The sequence below is a fragment of the Mobula birostris genome, chromosome 4 (assembly GCF_030028105.1).
Source record: "Mobula birostris isolate sMobBir1 chromosome 4, sMobBir1.hap1, whole genome shotgun sequence".
NCBI classification, from domain to species: Eukaryota; Metazoa; Chordata; class Chondrichthyes; order Myliobatiformes; family Myliobatidae; genus Mobula; species Mobula birostris.
Genome location: NC_092373.1, coordinates 95,308,730 through 95,330,939, shown reverse-complemented (window position 1 = coordinate 95,330,939; position 22,210 = coordinate 95,308,730). Strand labels below are relative to the sequence as shown.

General features: G+C 41.6%; 1 protein-coding gene across 1 annotated transcript in view; it reads right to left on the bottom strand.

The window, feature by feature from the left end:
• Positions 1-22,210, bottom strand: part of atg4b (autophagy related 4B, cysteine peptidase) — a 72,194-nt gene that overhangs the window by 4,579 nt on the left and 45,405 nt on the right. Inside the window, exons 7-12 of the mRNA XM_072255810.1 lie at positions 19,680-19,759; positions 12,263-12,462; positions 11,009-11,087; positions 8,934-9,079; positions 4,508-4,564; positions 170-257 (exon numbers count right to left, since the gene is read on the bottom strand). Of these exons, the coding sequence (XP_072111911.1) occupies positions 170-257; positions 4,508-4,564; positions 8,934-9,079; positions 11,009-11,087; positions 12,263-12,462; positions 19,680-19,759 (650 nt within the window). The remainder of the gene's footprint in view (positions 1-169; positions 258-4,507; positions 4,565-8,933; positions 9,080-11,008; positions 11,088-12,262; positions 12,463-19,679; positions 19,760-22,210) is intronic.

The window sequence follows — 22,210 nt, the reverse complement described above, 5'->3', positions numbered from 1 at the left end:
TCTTCAGTCTTCCCAGAAAATAGAGGCATTGGTGAGCTTTCTCGACTGTGGAGGATGTTCTAGGGCCATGAGAGGTTGTACAAGATGTGCCCTCCCAGAGTTGAAATTTCTATTAGATACAACTAATATAAATAACAAAAGTAATAATTCAATGAGAATAGTTTGTTACCAGGCGTAAGGCAGTGGACATCAGGGAAGCGAGTGTTCTGGTGATCCATCAGCTCAAACATTGGTAGGGCATCTTTTTCTTGTGAAATCTGCAGAGATAAAAGAGCTGTGAAACCGTCAATTTACCAAGCAGAGTTCTACCGGTGTCAAATATACAATCTGGGAATGAGTGGTACAAAGTACTAGTTAAGTGAGGAGGATTGAACTGTCAGCACTGCAGATGTAGAACATGTAGTGAAAATTAAGGACAGTTTTTAAGATTTTCAATAAAAGACGGGTTGTGGAAATTGATCCCTAAAATAATGCAAAAAAAAAACTTTCAAGAGGCTTTGAATACAAAATCAATGAAGAATTAAATCTTTCAGCCAGAGAGAAACCAAACGTTGCAGCACTGTATTTGGTGGTTGACTGACCAATGAATCAAAGTCAGAACTAGGTTTAATATCACAGGCGTATGTTCTAAAACTTGTTTCACAGCAGTAGCTCAGTGCAATATATTAAAAACACAATAAATTACAGTAAGTATATCTAAAAATTTAAGTGCTACAAAAAGAAAGCAGAAAAAAATAGGCAGTGTTCATAGGTTGGTTCACTTTCCATTCAGGAACCTGATGGTAGAACAGAAAAAGCTATTCCTAAGAAATGATGAGTGTGTGTCTTCAGGCTCCGATATCTCCTCCCTGATGGTAGCAATGAGAAGAGGGCAGGTCCTAAGTGACGGGTGCACTTTATGACATATGCCATCTTTCTGAGGCATCACCTCTTGAGGGTGTCCTTGATGCCAGGGAATCTTGTGCCCATGATTGAGCTGGCTGAATCTGCAACCTTCTTCAGCTTTTCTGATCCGTGCAGTGGGCCCTCCATACCAGACAGTGACGCAACTAGTTAGAATGCTCTCCATGGTCCATCTATAGAAATTTGCGAGAGTTTTTGGTGACACACCAAATCTGCTCAAACCCCTAATGAGTAACCACTGTCATGCCTTGTTTGTAACTGCATTAATACGTTGAGCCCAGGATATATTTTCAGAGATGTTGATACCAAAGAACTTGAGACGGCTCACCCTTTCCACTGCTGATTCGTCGCTGAGTACAGGAGTGTATTTCCTCAACCTCCCCTCCCTGAGATCCACAATCAATTCCTTGGTCTTACTTACATTGAGTGTTATTGTAATACCACTCAACTGGCTGATCTACCTCACTCCTGTATGCCTCTTCAACACCATCTGAAAGCCTGCCAACAATAGTAGTGTCATTGGCAAATTTATAGGTGGCTTTCGAGTCATACAGCACTGAAAGCACTTGGCACATCTAGTCCATGTCAAAGCCATTTAAACTGCCTACTCTCATCGACCTGTGCTGGGACCATAGCCCCTACCATGTACCTATCCAAACTTCCTTTAAATGTTGAAATTGAGCTTGCATGCACCACTTGTGCTGGCAGCTTGTTCCACACTCTCATGATCCTCCGAGTGAGTAAGTTTCCCCTCATGTTCCCCTTAAACTTTTTATCTTTCACCTTTCATTAACCAATGTCTTCTAGTTGTAGTCCCACCCCAATCTCAGTGCAAAAAGTCTGCTTGCATTTACCCTTTCTATACCCCTCATAATTTTGTATACCTCTATCAAATCTCCTCTCAATGTTCAACATTCTAAGGAATACAGACCTAACCTATTCAATCTTTCCTTATAACTCAGGTCCTCCGGACCCATCAACATACTTGTAAATTTTCTCTGTACTCTTTCAACCTTCTTTACATTTTCCTGTAGGTAAATGACCAAAACTACACACACAACTCCAAGTTAGGCCTCACCAACATCTTATACAAGCTTGAGCTGTGCCTAACCATACAGTCATGGGTGTAGAGAGAGTAGAGCAGTGGGCTAAGCATGCATCGTTGATGTGTGCGCTGTTAAAGGAGAAGATGTTATTTCTGAACCCCACAACTGCAGTTTCCCAATGAGGAAGTCAAGGATCCTGTTGCAGAGGGACATATAGAGGCCCAGGTTTTGGAGCTTATAGATTAGTACAGAGGGTATGATGGTGTTGAATACTGAGTTGTAATTAATAAACAGCAGCCTGACATAGGTATTGCTGTTGTCCAGATAGTCTGAGGCTGAATGGGACTACATCTGTTGTAGAACTAACGTGGCAGTAGCAAGTTGCAGCAGGTCCAGGTTCTTGCTTAGGCAGGAGTTGACTCTGGCCATGAGCAACCTCTTGAAGTATTTCATCACAGTAGATGTGAGTGCAACAGGGTGATGGTTGTTGAGGCAGCTCTCCCTGCTCTTTTCGGGCACTGGTATGATTCTCCTTTTTAAGCAGGTGGGAGACTCCAACTACAGCAGTGACAGATTGAAGATAAATTTGAATACAGGTTGTCACAGGTTTTCAGTGCCATACCAGGTATACCATAGATCACAGGATTGCCAGATACTGCCAGGACTTGCACTGGTGTAGTTTTATTCTCCCTTTCAAAGTGAGCATAAAAGGCATTGAGCTCATCTGGGAGTGAGGCCTCACTGCCATTCATGTTAGGTTTTGCTTTATAGGAAGTAAACTCCGCAAACTCTGCCAGAGCTGATGTAGATCTGGTTCTGTCTCTAACTTCTGCCTTCCAAAAGATGTACCTGGACTACATGTATAGTTCTGTATCATTGGTACTGAATGCCACAGATCTAGCCCTCAGGAAACTGCAAATCTCCTGGTTCATCCGTGGCTTTTCATTTGGGTATGTCCGATACATCCTCGAAGCCATACATTCATCCACACTGGTCTTGATGAAATTGGTGACAACTGTGGCGTATTCATTCAGATTTGAAGATGAATCCTTGAATATCGTCCAGTCCACCAATACAAAGTAGCTCTGTACACACTTCTCCACCTCCCTTCTGTGTCCTCACCATTGGTGTGGCAGTTCTCAGTCTCTGCCTGTACGCTGGGAGTAGAAGTACAGCCAGGTGATTGGACTTGCCAAAGTGCAGGCATGGAATTGCACAGTAAGCATTCTTTACGGTGATGCAACAGTAGTCAAGTTCGTTGGCTCTTCTGGTTCCACATGTAATAGGTTGGTGATGGTTGGTCAAACACTGTTTGAAGCTGGCCTGATAGAAATCCCCTGGAATGATCAGGAAGGCATCAGGGTGTGCTAATCATGGTGTTCAGCTTCAGCAGTTTGATGGCTGCTGTTCATGGTGCTCAGCTTCTCCGGTGCCTGTCTGACATTGGCCTGAGGTGCAATGTACACCGCTACCCAGATAACGGTGGGAAACTCCCTTAGCTGCTAAAATGGATGACACTCGACTGCAAGATGTTTCAGGTCGGGTACGCAGGACTGAGACAAACTCGCCACGTCCGTGCACCACGATCATGATGCACACTCTGGCCTGTCCTTCAGTGGATGGTGAAGCCCCTGGGCTGCAGCACTGCATCTGACAATGTGTGTCCTCTGGATTTACTGCACTGGCACAGTAATACAACAACACGCAAGGAAATGCATTTGTCCCCTTCAGAATCTTAAATGTACTTCATAGCAGCAGCTTAAACCCAACGTTACAATAATATCTTGCTTTTAATTAAACACTACGACCAAAATCTTTCAGAAATAAACAACTGTTAAATGAGAATAGAATTCGATTTGGAATAATCAATGTTAGTGTACAAAATGCACAACAAACGACTCAACCAACACCATTGGAATCTACCATTACAGACAGGATATATTATGCTCCTATTTCAATTTCTTTTCCAACTGTGATCACTGACTTTACCTAAGCAAGTTCAGTCTATTCTTCTGACCGAGACTCTACTGATAATTCCAAATGAGATAACTGGTATTCTAATTGAGAAAAATGTTATTAATAAATTGTAAAAAAAAACTGCTGGAGGAATTCAATGGGTCAGGCAGCATCTGTGAAGGCAAAGGGACTACTGACATTTACAGTTGAGACCCTGCATCAGGGGGGAGAGAAGAGGGCCAGTAAAGAGGTAAGAGGGAGGGTTTAGGTAGGAGGTGACACTCAATAGTTAAGAGACAGAAAAGACAGGAAAAATGATGGGGCAGATGGAGCCAGATGTGAGGAGGAAAGGGTGGGGGTAAACACAGAGCATGTCTTTACCTATTGATTTCAGCATCTGCAGTTTCTTGTGTCTCCACTAGAGACCACAGGTTGTTTTACATCAGAAAGCAAGTGCAAAGGGAACTCTGGCTGCTCTTAATGCTCATTACTTCCCCAAGCTCAATGGCATGTGTCTTTTTTTAAAGCGTAAATAGGAAGGTAGCCAGACAGACAGAATCTGGCTGCAAAGATCCAATTCACATCAGAAGAATCAGTCATACCATTTTCATTCTTTGACACCAATCGTTAAAATCCTCTTCGGTGCTGCAGAAAAACCCCTAAAGGAGAACAAACAAAGTAATTAACATCCAGCACTGAAGAAATTATAAACCATGCATGGATTGACAAGCATTCACTCTTTGGCTTCTACACCTGACGGAGTGTTGGGGTCTTAGGTGAGGGGGTCAGGGACTGTTACTGTCGCTGTGTTTTTGCAGCGGGAGCGTGGGGGGATTTTGGGGTCTGCAAAGTTTGTCTTTTTCTTTTTCGTGCCAGTGGTGGGGGGGGGGGGCGGAGTTGATGTCTGATCTTTCATCAACACCCATAGTCTTTCTGTATTTCATGGCTATCTGGGGAAGACGAATATCAGAGTTGTATTGTAATGCATACTTTGACAATTCAGTGAACCTTTGAAGTCTGCAAGTCATCATCTGTTCCCTTGCTCCCATTCTAAACGAGGAATTCATGAAAAGTGATATGGGTGTAATGGGAGTATATGTGTGATTATGGGGTTGGTTGGGCAGGAGGGTGTGCTTGGGGTTGACTGTGTAGGAGGGATTGTGCATATTTTAGCAGGGAGGTGGATTTTCATAGTAGTCATAGAGTCCATTCTCATGTAGGGATGCGAGACGTGGACACTCACCAAGACAATGCGAAAGTCTCTAGATGGTTGCTATACACGAATGCTCCGTGTGGCTCTTGATGTGAGTTGGCAACAGCACATGACGAACGTTGAGGTCTGTAACAACCTACTGATGCTCTCCACTAAAATCAAGGTGAGAAGACTGCAACTAGCGGGGCACTGTCTACGCCACCCTGAGCTACCTGCCATCCTAGTCAGCATATGGGAACCTGAGCACGGGAGGATGAACCCTGGGCGCCCTCCCAAGACTATGGTCAACACGGTCCTAGAAGACAGTGGCGCGGCTAATGTAGATGAACTGAACACACTGATGAGGGAGAGGGAGAAGTGGAGAGTCCGTCATCGTGCCGGACACTGGCCCCCTTGGCCTGAGTCGACGTAGTAGTAGTAGTAGTGGAGCCACATTCTAAGGAACTAGTTATTAACTACTAGGTGACCAGTTGGAATTAATAGAGTCCTGCTACAGACATGCAGCACTTGTAGAATTATCCCCACTAACCTAATGATCCAAGCTCCTTCCACAACAATGGGCAAGTTGACCACTGTTCACAATTTAATATTTTCACAATTTAATATTTCTATCATTTTGTAATCAAATTTGTTGGGACAGTATTTCTTCTTATATATGTGGATCTTTCACATACAGAAAGCAGAAATTATATTGGGAAATAAACAAATAACAGAGAAATTAAACACTCTGGGCCCATTTTCACAGAAGACCTCCAGAAGTAACGAACAGAAGGCTGAGAGTGAATAAGGAGTTGAAATAAATTAACATTGGTTAGGAAACAGTTGGAGAAATTACCACGATCCAGTGATCTGCCTGCAGACACCTTGAACAAGGCAGCAATGGATTTAGCATTTGCACTGTTAACTAGCTTCCTCTGGACTCTGAATAGTTTTCTAGCACTGAAAGGTATGAAGTATAGCCTCACTCTGTGAGTAAGGAAAGAGAAAAGCTGGGAAACATTGTTGTGGCACCACTCTGCCAGATTTTCAATCTTCCTCCTATATACCAATTTGTCACCACCTTTGATTTGGCTAACAACAGTGGTGTCATCAGCAAGGTGTATGTATGGTTTTGTCTGATATTAGTGGCAGGGGAAGTGCAAAATTCTATTCTTAAGGAAATAACGACAGGGTGCTTAGAAATTAATCTCATCAGGCAGAGCCAACGTGGAAATATGGGAGGGAAATCATGTTTGGTGCACATTACAGTGTTTTAAACTTATAACCAGCAAAACAGATAAAAGAACCATTGGATGTGGTGTTTTCATACTTTCAAAAGATCTTTAATGCGTTGACACCCAAGAGGTTATGAGATAAAGATGCTATGATTAGTGGGGTGCTGCAAGCACTGTTGCTGGGGTCCCGGATCGTCACAGTCTACATTAATGATCCAGAGGACCAAGTGTCATGCAACTACATCCTAGATTTACTCACCTGCAGACGCCATTTAGCATGACTGGCAACAACATCTCTGCACTCAACGTAAGCACAAGGCTGTGTACTTAGCCCCCTGATTTAATTACAATATACCTAAGATTCTGTGGCTAAGTACAGTTCCAATGCTGTATCTAAGCTTGCTGATGACACCACTGTTGTTAGCCAAGTCAAAGGTGGTGACAAATTGAAATATGGAGGAAGATTGAAAATCTGGCTGAATGGTGCCACAACAATGTTCTCTCAGTGTCAGTAAAACCAAAGAGAAGTCCATAAGCCAGTCCTCCTCAGGGGATCAGAGGTGGAGAGGGACAGCAGCTTTAAATTCCATGGCATTGGATCTGCCCCGTGACAGCACACAAGCAACACAAAAAATGTTGGGGAAACTCAGCAAGTCAAGCAGCATCTATGGAAAAGAGTAACCAGTCGACGTTTCAGGCCAAGACCTTCATCAGAACTGAACAGGAACAGTTATTACCTTACAACCATCAAGCTCCTGAAATGCCATGGATAACTTCTCACCACAACTCTGAAGATATTCTACAACCCAGAGGCTCACTTTCAAGGACTCTTTACAACTCATGTTCATAGATCTATTTTGTTAATTTGCACAATTTGTCGTCTTCTGCATATCAGCTGTTTGTCAGTATTTATAGTTTTTCATAACTTCTATCATATTTCTTTATTTTCCTGTAAATGCCTGTAAGAAAATTAATCCTATGGTACTTTGATAATAAAGTTTATTTGACTTTGACATCCAGGCTTGCTGAAGGTGGCAGTGAGGAGGATTATCTTTGTTTGCTCTGCGCATCTGGTAGTGTTTTACCATGAGAAAGTTTGGAAAAGGGGTCTGTTTTTTGAAGCTTAATGCTCAGTATGATCTGTACTGGAGGCCACCTGAGTGTATTTAGGGCATCAAGGCTGGAAATGTATCTTACTCAGGGATTTTGCAAAGCAGAGCTGGAGATGCAACTCCAATACAAGTTGCCCATGTCACAGGAGGGTAGGGAACACTAATAGCTCATAGACCAGCAGCTTTGAAGCAAGTTTGGGGTCCCGATCTTCAGACATTTCCCCTCAGAAACCTAGAGACTGTGCTGGCAAAATTATATTACACCATCAAAGGTGGCTGCCTAGATTTAGGAAATGATCCATCTTTTGCAGTGTTGTATATCAGGGACATATTTGAAGACAAGCTTTGATGTACAGACAATAGAGGCAAAGCCCATTCTATCATATACCGCAATGAATAAGTCCTGAATGACTTGGAACTCAGCATCCAAATGTGTTCATCCCCAGTGTTGTCTGCTTACTGCAATCAGCAACTGGGATGGGAAGTCTGGAGTATTACATCTTTAAGGTACAGAATAGGAAGCTTAATACAAATAAATTCAACTTTTTACTTGTGCATCAATACCAGGCATATCCTTAAGTGTCCCAAACTCTCTTACATTAGGCACACTTGAACCAATTATTACCCCAGCAGTTTGAACAAGAAGCAGGACTAAGTCCCAAAGGCAATGTATTCTGTCTTTTGCCACCTATTCCCCAAGGCCAGAGTGCATTTCATTGCTATTTCCTGTTACCATCAGAATAAATAGCTCAGCATGGTTTATATTCAATAGGGATAAGTGATGCTAAGTGCTTTTTAACATATGGGCTTAACAGGAGATGGAAGTTAGAAGGGGAAACAAGAACTCACACCTTTTCTCGAAAATGATCACAGCAATCAATAGCCTGTAACTTCCCTTTTGGAGTTGAGCTTTTAAACTGGCTGTACAACCACCTGTGGTTCAGGCCTGAGAGTGAGGAATAAGCCAAGGTTTGGCCAATTTAAGGCCAGGTCAAAAAGATTAGTATGTTAGGGCCAGAAGCAAGGGACTGTCCAGAGTTCAGCTTGCTGCCCATTGCTCCACGAAGTTTACTCTTCTCTGCACTGAACTGAGGCTGTGGCTGTAGTGATGACTGGCTTCTTGGCTGTGGATTCACATTCATGCATGTTATTTGTTTACTTTTATTGTTTGCATGATTTGTTTTTTTAATGCACATTGGATGTTTAACGGTTTTCTCTCTTATTTGGTTTCTTTGTTTTGTGGCTACCTGTAAGGAGATGAATCTCAGGGTTGTGTATAGAATACATACTTTGGTAATAAATGTACTTTGAACTTTGAAAAAGGAATCACCTCCAAACAAAGCAAGCTACTTCAGGAAAATGACACTGGCGTAGAGAAGATCAGCCATGATCAGATAGTGAGAAGGCTTGATGTTCCTGCTTGATTAATCATTTTCTTTAAAGACTTTAGACTGGCAGTGCTCAGCCAGTCCTGAATTACTGAACTTACCACTGCAATGGAAGGGTCCAGGTCACCGATGTTCATTCTACAGGGAGGGTGCTGACAGTGAAAGCTCTCGTCTGGTATAGAGAAGTCTTCAAATGACTCCACCGCAGGCTGGGTTGTGTGTGGGTCAAGATAGATCAGTTCATCTTCTGAGAACCAAATAGCATAAAAATTCTTATGTTTATAATTATGGCTACATAAGGATCCATTCAATAAAATCACTAACAGGTTACAAGTCTGGACATGTGTATGGTTTGCTGTATCTAGTTGAAATTAGCCTAGTCACAGAATTGCAACAAGTCATTATTTGTGGAAGGGACAATGAGATGATTAGTGTGAGAGAGTAACTTGTTCATTAAAACATTGTGGGCTTTAATGTTACAGTGCCACAAGATTAAGGATCCCAGGGATATATTCACAGACATTATATTCAGTGTCAGCAAGACCTAGCTAATTTTAAGTTTCAGGAGAAGAAAACCAAAGGTCCATGAGCCAGTCCTCATCGAAGGATCAGAGGTGGAGAGGGTCAGCAACTTTAAATTCCTAGATGTTTTTATTTTGGGGGACCTGCCCAGCACATAAGTGCAATTGCAAAAAAAGCACGGCAGCACCTCTACTTCCTTAGAAGTTTGTGATGATTCAGCATGACATCTAAAATTTTGACAAACTTCTACAGATGTGTAGGAGAGTATATTGACTGGCTGCACCAGTTTGGTATGGAAACACCCCATGCCCTTGAATGTAAAATCCTACAAAAAGTAGTGGATTCAGCCCGGACCATCACGGATAAAGCACATCTACATAAAAGCAACATCCATCAACAGGGACCCAGATCACCCAGGACATCCTCCCTTCCTGTTACTGCCACCGGGAAGAAAGTACCACCAGGTTCGGGAACAGTTATTACCCCTCAATCATCAGGCTCTCGAACCAAAGGGATACTTTCACTCAACTTCACTTGCTCCATCAGTGGAATATTCCCACAACCAATGGACTCATTTTCAAAAACTCTTCTCATGTTCTCAATATTTATTGCTTATTTACTTATTATCATTATTATTTCTTTGAACTTTCAAGTATTTTGGAAATTCTGGCTTCTGGTTCATTGGGACACATCAGGACCAGTACATTTGGTCCAATTAAGCAGCTGCCTTAATTAACCAAAGTTTCATGAAAATAGTTTAAAAATAAAACGGACAAACCGAGTAAGAAATTATGTATTTAACTGAAATACAGAACAAATTAGAACACTACCAATACAACCGCAGTACTGTAAAACTGCTTATTAGTTCCTAATACTTATTGATGGAAGAATCCATCTGCTTCATGCTCTTTTGACTGTAAATGAATAAAATCAGCACAGACACCTAGTGCAGATAATGGACTGTCTTCATACACTGCTGTCGATGATTGCATCTTCGTTTTCTACGACTCCATTAGTGCAGGTCAATAGGAGTTGGCAGTTTCAATTGTTCAGCATGGTCTAGATGGGCCAAAGGGCCTGCTTGCTTCTGTGCTGTATTTTTCTATAACTCTTCATTGTAATATTCAAGATGTTTGCTTCAAAGTAGAAACTTCAAAGAATTTGATACCTTCAAATTATTTGTGGTTTCTATCTTGTTGAAATAGTGAAATAGTTTCATTTTCACTTCCAGCCATTTCTGGCAGCTCCAAGCATGAATGCTTGAAACCACTGCAAGCAAAACCGTTCTGAATTGTCTCGCTGCTTATTTTCTGCCAACTATCAGTGACAAAAATCGGTGCTTTTTGAACTCAAACGCACGCAACTGATGCTATTTAAAAACTGTTCACTCGAACCAGTGTTGTGTCTAGCGGTAGTTGAAACCATTCAGCAACAATCTCCTGTCCCAATTTTTATTTTCGATTCTAGCATCTGCAGTTTTACTTGTTGCCCATTATCTACTGTTCCTTAACCCACAAGTTCATTTTCTGACATGCCTATCACTTACCTTCATACATACCGTAAACTATTCATTATTAATATTTTTAATCTACTAAAAAATAGCACAGCCATTTAGAGATAACAGGAATAAAGATACATTTCATTAATTACTGACCTACATAGCCGATGAAATAATGGGCACTGTTTGGCTTTCCACCAATGACTCCTAGAGACTGTGGCAACATAAAGCATTTCTGAAAGAGAAGAGAATGAAACAGATGCAGTACCAAGGAGGGAGCGTGGGCTGAAGAGTAGAAGGCAATGATCCATGCAAAGGAGTATTATAGCAGAAAGCTCTCTAAGAAGGAAAGGGGGTAGAGAAGTTTAGGGAATTCCCAAAGTGAGGCCTGGGCGATTAAAGATAAGGATTGATTAAAACATCAGGGAGGTGAAAGTGGCCAGAGATGAAGAAGAGCAAATACCTTGGAAGGTTATAGAGCTGGAGAAAATTTCAGATTTGGGTACGTTATTTGAAAAAAAAAGTAAGAGTTTGAAAATGAGGCTTTGAAAAACCAGCACGTTGCGGATAAGCACAGGGCCATGGGTAAATGGATTTGTGAACAGTGAGAATTAGAAGATGTTAGCAGGGAATAGGAATGTCTCCTGTTTATAGGAAATGGAAGATGGTTATCTGCCAGAACTACATCAGAATAGTCATGTCCTGAAACAAAGCCATTCACGGGTATGTACTGACACAAAAGAAGAACTGAGGTGAGGGAGAGATGATCTGCAGTGGAATTAGAAGGTCTTGACCCACAGAAAGGATGTGGAGTTTGCGGCTTGGCACCGGGATGTAAAGGTCTGATTGAAGGTCAAGCAATGACCATGGAGACAGATGGAATCAGTGGCTAGGGAACTGAATTCCCCATGTGGTGTGAAGCCAGTGGCTTCAGTATTCTCAGTATTTCTGCTTATCCCAGGCTGGCCATCAGACAAAGCAGTGAATTGACTGGTGACATGGAACTGGGTGTCATCTAGAAGAGTTGTATCTACGATGATGTTAGTGGATGAGAAAGAGAACACTAAAGCCAGATCCTTCTGTTGGGAAAGGTGAGGTGGAAGTTATTTGCTCAGGAGGTAGTGGTGAAAGATAACACTGGAGAGTAGGGAAAGATGACATTGCAACAGATTTCCTGGCTGTGTGTGGATAGGTAATAATAAACCAGCTGAGATTGTTCTCACCTGGCAGGACAGAGGAAGAGCGGCTTTGGGAGATTATGGTGAGGTCAGCTCTGTTAAGAGACTGCAGGCACACTAAATACAATGCTTTTCCAAAATCAACACAAGAGCTTTGTGGGGCAGTTGCAATCATTTGCTTTTTTCCATACACTTTTGAGGCAGGAATACCAGGAAGCAAACCAAACTGTACCTTTAGTGTTTTGATGTATGCTTCGTTGATTTCACTGAGCCCCAGCCTCAGGGGTATTAGCAATACTAACGGTTTCCATGACAATGCATCTTCTGAGGAGTCTGCACCCGACGGATACCCATTGAACCGTCTTGGCCCATCGGCTTGAGGAAATGCTGCTGCCGCCCCTCCATATGCACTCTCAGACTGGCATAGCATCTCTATTACAAAGCAAAGTGTGAAACAGTGGCTTTCAAAAAGGGAGAAGCTATTACAAAGAAATAAATGTAATACTTAACCAGCTTTATTTAACCGTTTTCTTAAAATCAGGTTAGAAACTGTGGATTAAACATGAGTAATTCATCTTTGACTTTCCACCAACCACAAGGCATGTTCGGTGTCTGACAGAAAATGCTTCGCTTGCCACAATGAACGTCTTTCAATAACACTCCCAAGCCCTCCCCCCACCCCAACTGTTATCATCTGGCAGATCCACCTCCCTGACCTGGTTACACGCTCCACCTTCCTTTCCTGTCAGATTCGACCCTTTGTTACCTCCTATCCACCTATCATCCCGCTCACCTTGATCTACCAGCTCTTACTCCATCCCATTTCCCTTACCTCTTAATACTGCCCATCTCCCCCCACTCTTTCAGTTCTGATAAAGGGTCTTCATACGAAACGCTTACAGTCCGTTTCCCTCCACAGATACTGCCTGACCCGCTGAGTTACTCCAGATTCGAGCATCTGTAGACTCAATATCATCCTAGATAAAGTACTCTGCTTGACTGGCATCCCATTCAGCCCCTACCCCTACCTGCCCCATCAATGCACTGTGCCTGCAGTAACTTGTCAAGGGTTCTTTAGCTGCACCTTCAAAACCCACGGTTTTGTTACAAGGCAGCTCACCCCAAATCACTTTGCAGACTTGGGCAAGTACAGCTTTCTTCTTTTACTGTTCCTGGATAAAATACTTGGGAACCTCCAAGTTCACAAGAGTTGAAGTGGTTCAAAGTGACAAACCTCCAATTTTACAAGGGCATTGAATACCAGCCCTGCCAGCCGTGCCCACAGCCAGCGCGCAACTTAAAAAACAAAATCAACCCCTCCTTATGGTCATAATACCTTAGCATTTAGATTTATAACAATTTAGGCTATATTCCCAGCACTAGCAAGAATGAATTACACCAAGATACATATTTGCATAAAGAGTTTCTTTAATTCATATAGATAAAAGAAATGAAGAGAAAGTGGGCAATAGGAAATAATGTTTAGTAACAAATACCCACATGGAGATACAAGATTTTTCACTTTTTTGTTGATTGCAAGATAGAAATTAGGTTTGGACTCTCTCCCTTCAACCTGAGCAGGGAAACACTGAAAGATCACTGACCAAAGTTTCATAATGTTTCACCTACAATAGAATGTGAAGTACACTAACTTATCCAGGGAGTCTGCAGACATGTATGGATGTAACAGGATTCAGTCACAAATAGTTGGATGAATTATTTGGCAACAATTAGGGCTTACATACTATAAAACAAAGTCAGACAGCATCGCCAACAACAGCACATCCTTCCCAATGAACAATGCATTCGATATACATTTTGAACAGGGGGGAATGGGTATGTGATCACCTGGATCAACAGTAATGTTGCAGATTTAAGATCAGTTTCCCAGAGGACATACCCATGGAAAGCATATGGCCCGGATGGTGACCCCAGCTGTGCCTTTGGCTCCTATGTGGAACAGCTATCAGGGGTATTTGCAGACATTTTAACCTGTCCCTGTTTCAGGCTGTTGTTACCTCTTGCCTTAAGACTTTAAAACAAGATAATCTACTTTAAAAAATACTGCCCAGTGGCTCTGACATCTAACATCATGAAGTGCTTTGAGAGACTGGTCATGGACCAACTCCAGCCTTCCAAACAACCTTAATCCACTAGAATTTGCCAACTGCCGAAATAGGTCCACGACTATAGCTCTGACAGTCTATTGACTACAGCTCTGACTTCAATACTATACCACCATAAATCCAGGCAAATCTTCCACCAAAGTCTGGATCCTGGCAGTCAATGCCTCCCTCTGCAACTGGACAACAACTTTTCCCTCAATGTCAACAAAAGGGCTGGTCACTGACTCCAGGAAGGGGGGCAGTACACGTGCTTCTGTCTATATCAACTTTGCTAAGGTTAAGAGCTTCCTGAACTATGACTTATCGTTATTTGAGGTACGGCCACTACGTAGATGGAGTTAGAGCAGAATCTGACCACACAGTCATGACTGTGCAGGGAGCAGAGTGGGAGGCTGAGGATGCAACCTTGTGGAGCACCAGTGCTCAGGATAATTGTAACAGAGTACTGCTGCCCATCCTTACTGATTGTGGCCTGTTAGTCAGGAAGTCAAGGATCCAGTTGCAGAGGGAGGCACTGATTCCTAGGATTCAATGGGACCACCTCCAAAGAAATTTGGCATGTCCCTATCGATCCTTACCAATTTTTATTGCTGCACCCCAGAAAGCATTGCACCTGGATACATAATAGCTTGGTATGACAACTGCTCTGCACATACCCGGAAACAATTGCAGACAGTTGTAGGCACAGTACATCACATCATGGAAACCAGCCTCCTCTTCATGGACTCTGTTGTGTATTTAATATTTCAGTAATATTGTAAATATTTTGTTTAAATAAGCATTCTTTGTCGTTTACATAGCTCATTATAAGTTATATGTACAAAGTATGCGAATGGCATATGACATTATGCCACCATGTCTTTTGTACACATTCTCCCAGGCTCCTGTGTTTTTCTTCCTATTAGTTTCTGGAGTTACAAAACACAACAGTAGCGATGAGTACACTTTAAAATGAACCCAAGGCATCTACCTACCTGTTGAAGCAAAGCGAGGCATTCAAGTTTTTAAAAAAAATTGCAGCCCGTCCTGTATTTTTCTCCAGAAGGAGATAAAGAGACATTTGAATTTTTTTTTAAAGTGCAGCACTGTTTTTTTCTTTGGAATGGGGAAGAAAAAGTCAAGTTTTAAAAAAGGCAGGAAGTGGACAAAATTCACATATTCATAGTGAATGAATACCAAGCGATAATAATAATAAATAAATAATAAAAATGGCTGGCTATATCAGAAAGATAGGTGCATTCAAATGCACAAATGGTAACTGGATAAAATATACTGAACAAATTGGGCAGTATTCTGAAGCAAATGAAATAGCCAATGAGAAATGAGTGACAGTTTTGCAGAGTGCAATTGGTGGAAGAGCATACAGTTTGCATAGGGTTTAACTGCCTTGACCAAACAAGCTGAAATGAGCATTGGTGATATCGTGAAAATAATGCAGGAATATTTAGAACCATAACAATTGTTGACTGCAGAACACTTCAGGGTTCATAAACAGAATCAAAAGGAGTGGGGGGGGGAGCGGGTCCATTACATCTAATGTGGCTGAATTGAAGAGATTGTCAGTTCAGTGATGGGCTTAATGATGCACTGAGAGGTCGTTTAGCTTGTGGAATCTTACAAGAAAGCATTCCAAAATGGCTCCTAACTGAAGCACAAATCACATTTCAAAGAGTGGTTGAGTTAGCCGTATCAATGGAAACAGCAGAGATGCAGTTGAGTAGCAGTCAGGAATGAAAGTGAGTGTAAACAAAATTGTAATGTCTAAGCAGAAACCTGCCTGAAAAAAACAAATTGCGTTACCGTTATGACAGGGGCTCACATACACCATACCACTGCATGTTTAAAGACAAAACTTGCAGAAAATATAGGACACATTCAAAGAGCATGTCCGGCAGACAAAAATAAATGTACTTTACAGGGCAGACCATAAGACAAAGGAGCAGAAGTCAGCCATTCGGCCCATCGAGTCTGCTCCGCCATTTTATCATGAGCTGAAGAGAAAAAGATAAAAAGTCAAGTCACAGTTTCACAATAGCGCTAATCTACACGCTGTTGATGAAAAATCTGGTAATGATCAGATTGACACAGGATTGGGTAGTCTTAAGATTTACAATGTCAATTCAATGTTGCTCAGCTATTTCAGTCATTCCACAAAATGAATTTGAATGGCATTTCAAAGATACTGAGGTGAAGTCTACAGATATCTAACTAAGAATTTATACTGGACAAAAAATAACTTCTGTGAGAATGACATTCGCAACAGTGAAATACAACAACATTAGGCTTGTATGTGACAAAATCAGGAGGGCCAGCATTGTGGGGCCATGATGGGCTCAGTCAACTACAATTTAATTGGAGATCCATCTACCATATTTGCATGCCACATCCCCTACCAAAGATTCAACTGAAAGCAAATTTAGAAAGGTACTAGATGATGCTACATAAGTGTTCAAAGATGGCATTGGAAAACTGAAAATGCCACACCCAAGTTTTACAAAGCCCATCTGGTTCCATATACCATCTGCGATAAAGTAGTCAGTGCGCTCAATAGCATGGAATCTGAAGCAATTCTTTCCAAGGCTGACTGGAGCCCATAGACAACGCCAGTGGTCCTAGTAGCCAAGAAGGATGGGTCTGTCATGTTCTATGGTGACTTTACCTAGTAGCCAAGAAGGATGGGTCTGTCATGTTCTATGGTGATTTTAAGGTCACCTTCAACTCAGTACTGAAAGTAGGTTAACACCCTCTGTGCAGGACAGAAGATATCTCTGCAAACCTTTCTGGAGGAAATCACTTCAGTAAAGGCCTACCTACAGAAGGAGATGGAAGAAAAGTCCGTAAGACCACAAGACATGGGAGCAGAATTAGGCCATTCAGTACATTGAGTCTGCTCCACCTTTTCATCATGGCTGATCCTGGATCCCATTCAAGCCCATACACCTGCTTTCGTGCCATAAACTTTGATGCCCTGACCAATCAGGTAACTATCAACTTCCGCTTTAACTATACTCACAGACTTGGTCTCCACCTCAGTCTGAAAGAGCAATCCACAGATTCACTACTCTGGCTAAAATAAAATCCTCGTTATCTATGTTCTGAAAGGCCGCCCCTCAATTTTCAGGCTGTGTCCTCTAGTTCTGGATACCTCCACCATAGGAAACTTCCTCTCCACATCCATCCTATTTAGTACTTTCAGCATTTGGTACGTTTCAATGAGAACACCCCCCCCCCCCCCCACCATTCATCTAAATTCCAGTGAGAACAGGCCCAAACACTCCTCACGTTAACCCCTTCATTCCCAGAATCATCATTGTGAAACTCCTCTGGACACTCTCCAATGCCAACAAATTCTTTCTGAGATATGGGGCCCAAGACTGTTGACAATTCTCCAAGTGCGGCCTGACTAGTGTCTTTGAAGCCTCAGAATTATCTCCAAAGTGTTTCTCAACATAAACACTCACAAAGGGCTTTAACACTATAATAAAATTATTTTTGGAGTAGCACCTGCACCTGCAATCTGGCAGTAAACTATAGACCAGGTGCTGCAAGGCAGTCCAGGTACTCCGTGTTACCTGAATGACATCATTGTTACCAGTGAGGATGACAAGGAACATCTCCAAAATTTCAAAGCAGTGTTAAAAAGATTTGAAGATTATGGGCTCAGAGCACAATGCAACAAATGAGAATTCTTTAATCCAAACATCACTTACACAGGTCACACCATCAATGCACAAAGATCACAGAAGTGTGCTGAGAAACTTCAAGCAGTGGTTGATACTTCAAGGCCAAAGGACGTATCTCTGTTAAGGTCCATTTTAGAATATGTCACCTAATAAAACAGCTTCCTGCCAAACCTGACTACTCTGCTCCATCCCTTGAACTCATTACTACAAATCAGGAAGAAATGGCAATCCACAAAGCAGTGTGAGGTGACTTTCCAAAAGGTAAAGAAAAAGGTGACGTCAGACACTGTACTCACACATTATGATCCACATCGTCCAGTGAAACTTGCCTGTGACACCTTGCCTTATGGTATAGGTGCAGTCGTGTCACTTGTTACGACTGATGAAAGTGAACACCTTTGTATCATGTTCCCTTGCCATTGCAGAGAAAAATTATGCACAGATTGACAGAGTGGCCTTGAAACTGGTTTGGGGTGTAAAATGTTTCAGCCAGTACTTGTATGGGAGTGAGTTTACCCTCATTACTGATTACCAACCACTGGTGTCCATTTTCAGCCCACAGAAGGGTGTTCCACTAACAGCAGCAGCACAAATGCAGAGATTGTCTGTGTTTCTTGGAGAACACAATTAGAAGATCCAATTCCAGAGGACAACTAACCATGGAAATGCTGATGGATTGTTGGAAAAAGAAATACCTGAAAAATTTACGAAAGAAGACACTTCTCTTGACATATTCTCCCTAATGAAAATTGAAAATCTCCGTTTGGCAGAGGTGATCCAGAGGAAACTAGAAAAGACCCTGCACTGTTTCAGGTCAACATGGCAACCCAAAATGGCTCAAATGTACAGCAGAAATTTCAGTTCCCCCATTTCTTCCAACGACAAGATGAACTTGCCCTTGACGGAGGTTGTCTTATGCCGGGATCGAGAGTTGCATCATCCAAGCTCAGAGCTAAAGTGCTGGAGGAGCTACATGCCAGTCATCTAGGTGTGGTCAAAATGAAAGTGTTGGCTTTGTCTGGTGGCCTGGGACAGATCAGCAGATTGAGTAGTTTTGTGGTTTTCATAATTCATTACAGGTTATAAGTACAAAAAATGTGAATTACACCACCATGTCCTATGTACGTGGCTCACTACAGTAAAAACTAAGCATACGTGTTCTCCTGGGCTCCAGTGTTTTTCTTGCAATTAATTTCTGGAAAAACAAAACAAAAAAGGCTCTTTCTATACCCTCTACCTCAGTAAATGGCCAGCGTAATCAAAAGGCCTCGAACACTCTGGCCATCCTCTCTTCTTCCCTCTCCTTTTGGGCAAAAAATACAGAAGCCTGAAAACACGTACCACCAGGCTCAGGTACAGCTTCTATCATGCTGTTATCAGTCTTGTGAACAGACCTCTCATACTGTTGACTTGTACAGACTCTTGACCTCACAATCTACCTTGCACTTCATTGTTTACCTGCACATCACTTTTTCTGTAGCCTTTACACTTTATTTTGTATTGTTATTATTTTATTTTCTTCTACCTCAATGCACTGTAATGATTTGATCTGTAATAACAGTATGCAAGACAAGCTTTTCCTCAAATATTGTCAAGGGATTATTTATGCTCCCCTAATCACAGGAACAGCAGGCAATGCCCAAGTTTAAAACCTCATTCAAAAGATTCTGATACTACATCTGAATTGGGGTTGCACTTGCAACCACCCTGCCTCTGCTCCCCACAACCCCCCCAACAACCCACACGCACCCCAATCAGAAACAGCAGAAAATAACAGTGCAAACTCAGGATGATGGCAGAAATACAGAATATTGCAGATTCATTCTGTGGTAATACTCACTGATGCTGTCGATTATTACTGTGTTATCCATCGCCACGTGAACTGCCAATGAGCTCCAGTTGTCAAAAAATGTCAGCTTCCTAACAAAATTAATATTCTTATTTAGTGTGGTTCATGAAGAACAAATAAGCACACACACAACAAAGAGAGCACCATGCAGATCACCACAAATGGTCAATTCCAACTCTAGTATAGCTGGCTGAACAAAACCATTCATCCAATCAGAAACGGTGGTCCTCAACTTCCAGTTAGTTGTCACTTCATTCCCCTTCCCACTCTTGCCTGTCCTTAGCCTCCTACATCATTTCAATGAAGCTCAATGCAAGGACAGCAACCTTAACTGGGACATTACGGACCTCAGGCCTCAACAATGAATCCAGTGGTTTCAGACAACCCTCTGTTCCCTTCTTGAACCTCAAGTTTTCCAGCTGATTTTTCTTCTTCTAGAATTTCAGATTTCATTCATCTCTTATTTATATATTGATACTCCAGATACGCCCTGAGTTACTAGGATTTGATGGCCTCTGTAGGCCAGAACCAATCTCACCTGATCTCCACCTTTTCATGGACTCCTTTTCATTCTCTCCACTTCTCTCTCTCTCCACAACATTCAACATATAGTGGTGCTAAAAAACTTGTGAACCCTTTTGAATTTTCTCTATTTCTGTATAAATATGACCTAAAATGTGATCAGATTTTCACTTAAGTCCTAAACCTAGATAAAGAGAACCCAATTAAATAAATAATACAAAAAACATTATACATTATATTTGTTCATTTATTTATTGTAAAAAATGATTCAACATTGAATGTATTTGTTGGAAAAAGTATGTGAGCCTCTAGGAAATTAAGAGTCAGGTGTTTCAATCAATGGGATGACAATCAGATGTGAGTGTGGGGGGCCCTGCCCTATTTAGAGAGCATAACTTGGGTCTTCATCACTCAAGTTTTTGGAAATGTACCATGCCTCGATCAAAGGAGATTTCTGAGGAGCTCAGAAAAAAAAGTTGATGCACTCACCAGGCTGGAAAAAGATACAAAACCATTTCTAAAGCGTTTGGGCTCCACCAATTCACAGTCAGGCAGATGGTGTACAAATGGAGGAAATTCAGTATTCAAACACTGAACAACAAAGGACTGCAAGGAAAAAGCCACTACTCTCCAAAAAGAACACTGCTGCCCATCTAAAGTTTGCTAAGGACTACATGGATAAGCCAGAAAGCTGTTAGAAAAATGTTCTGTGGAGGATGAGTCCAAAATAGAACTTTTTGGCTTAAATGGTGTAAAAGCAAACACTGCATTCCAGCATAAGAACTTATCCCATCTGTGAAACATGAGTGGTGGCATTGTCATGGTTTGGTTCTGCAATGCTTCCTCAGGACCAGGACAGCTTGCCATCATTGATGGAACTATGAATTCTGAACTGTACCAGCAAATTCTACAGGAAAATGTCAGGGTATCTGTCCATGAACTGAAGCTTGAGAAAGTGGGTTAACATAGAAATCTACAGCACATTACAGGCCCTTTGGCCCACAACGTTGTGCAGACCATGTAACCTACTCTAAGAACTGCCTAGAGTTTCCCTACCACATAGCCCTCTATTTTTCTAAGCTCCATGTATCTATCTAAGAGTCTCTTAAAAGACCCCATCGTATCCAAAAGACCCTTTGTCATGCAGCAAGATGACAACCCTAAACACACAAGTCAGTCTACTAAAGAATGGTTGAAGGAGAAGAAATTTCACGTTTTAGAATGGCCGAGTCAAAGTCCTGACCCTAATCCTATAGAAATGTTGTGGAAGGACCTGAAGCCTGCAGTTCTTACAAGGAAGCCCATCAACATCCCTGAGTTGAAGCTGCTTTGCAAGGAGGAATGGCCTAAAGTTCGTCCAAGCTGATATGCAGGACTGATCAACAGTTACCAGAAACGTTTGGTTGAAGTTATTGCTGTACAAGGGAGTCACACCAATTACTAAACAAAGATTCACATACTTTTTCCAGAAAATACATGTAATATTGGATAATTTTTCTCAATAATTAAATTAACCAGAATATTTTTTGTGTTATTTATTTAATTAATTGGGTTCTCTTTATCTAGTTTTTAGGACTTGCATGTAGATTTGATCACATTTTAGGTCATATTTATGCAGAAATAGAGACAATTCTTAAGGGTTCATAAACCTTCTAGCACCACTGTATTACATTTGTAATTGTTCCCAATCTGATGGAAGTTCATTACCTAAAGCGTTAATTCTGAATTTCCTCTGCTGTTGGTGCCTGACCCAGGTAATAGCTCTGTTTCACCTAACACCATTGTATGTACCTTTGCAACTATAAACTCCACTTCTAAAGAGTCATTTATTATTATAGCATGGAAATAGAGTCAATCTTTATACTATCTGAGCATTATGAATGTTGAATACGGATCCAGTGAAATATTACTAACGTATTCGCGGTTAAAATTCCCAAACCACATTAGAACATTCTTATCTCCAAAACAAAAGCATTTTTAAAATGATGCACACTAGCAAG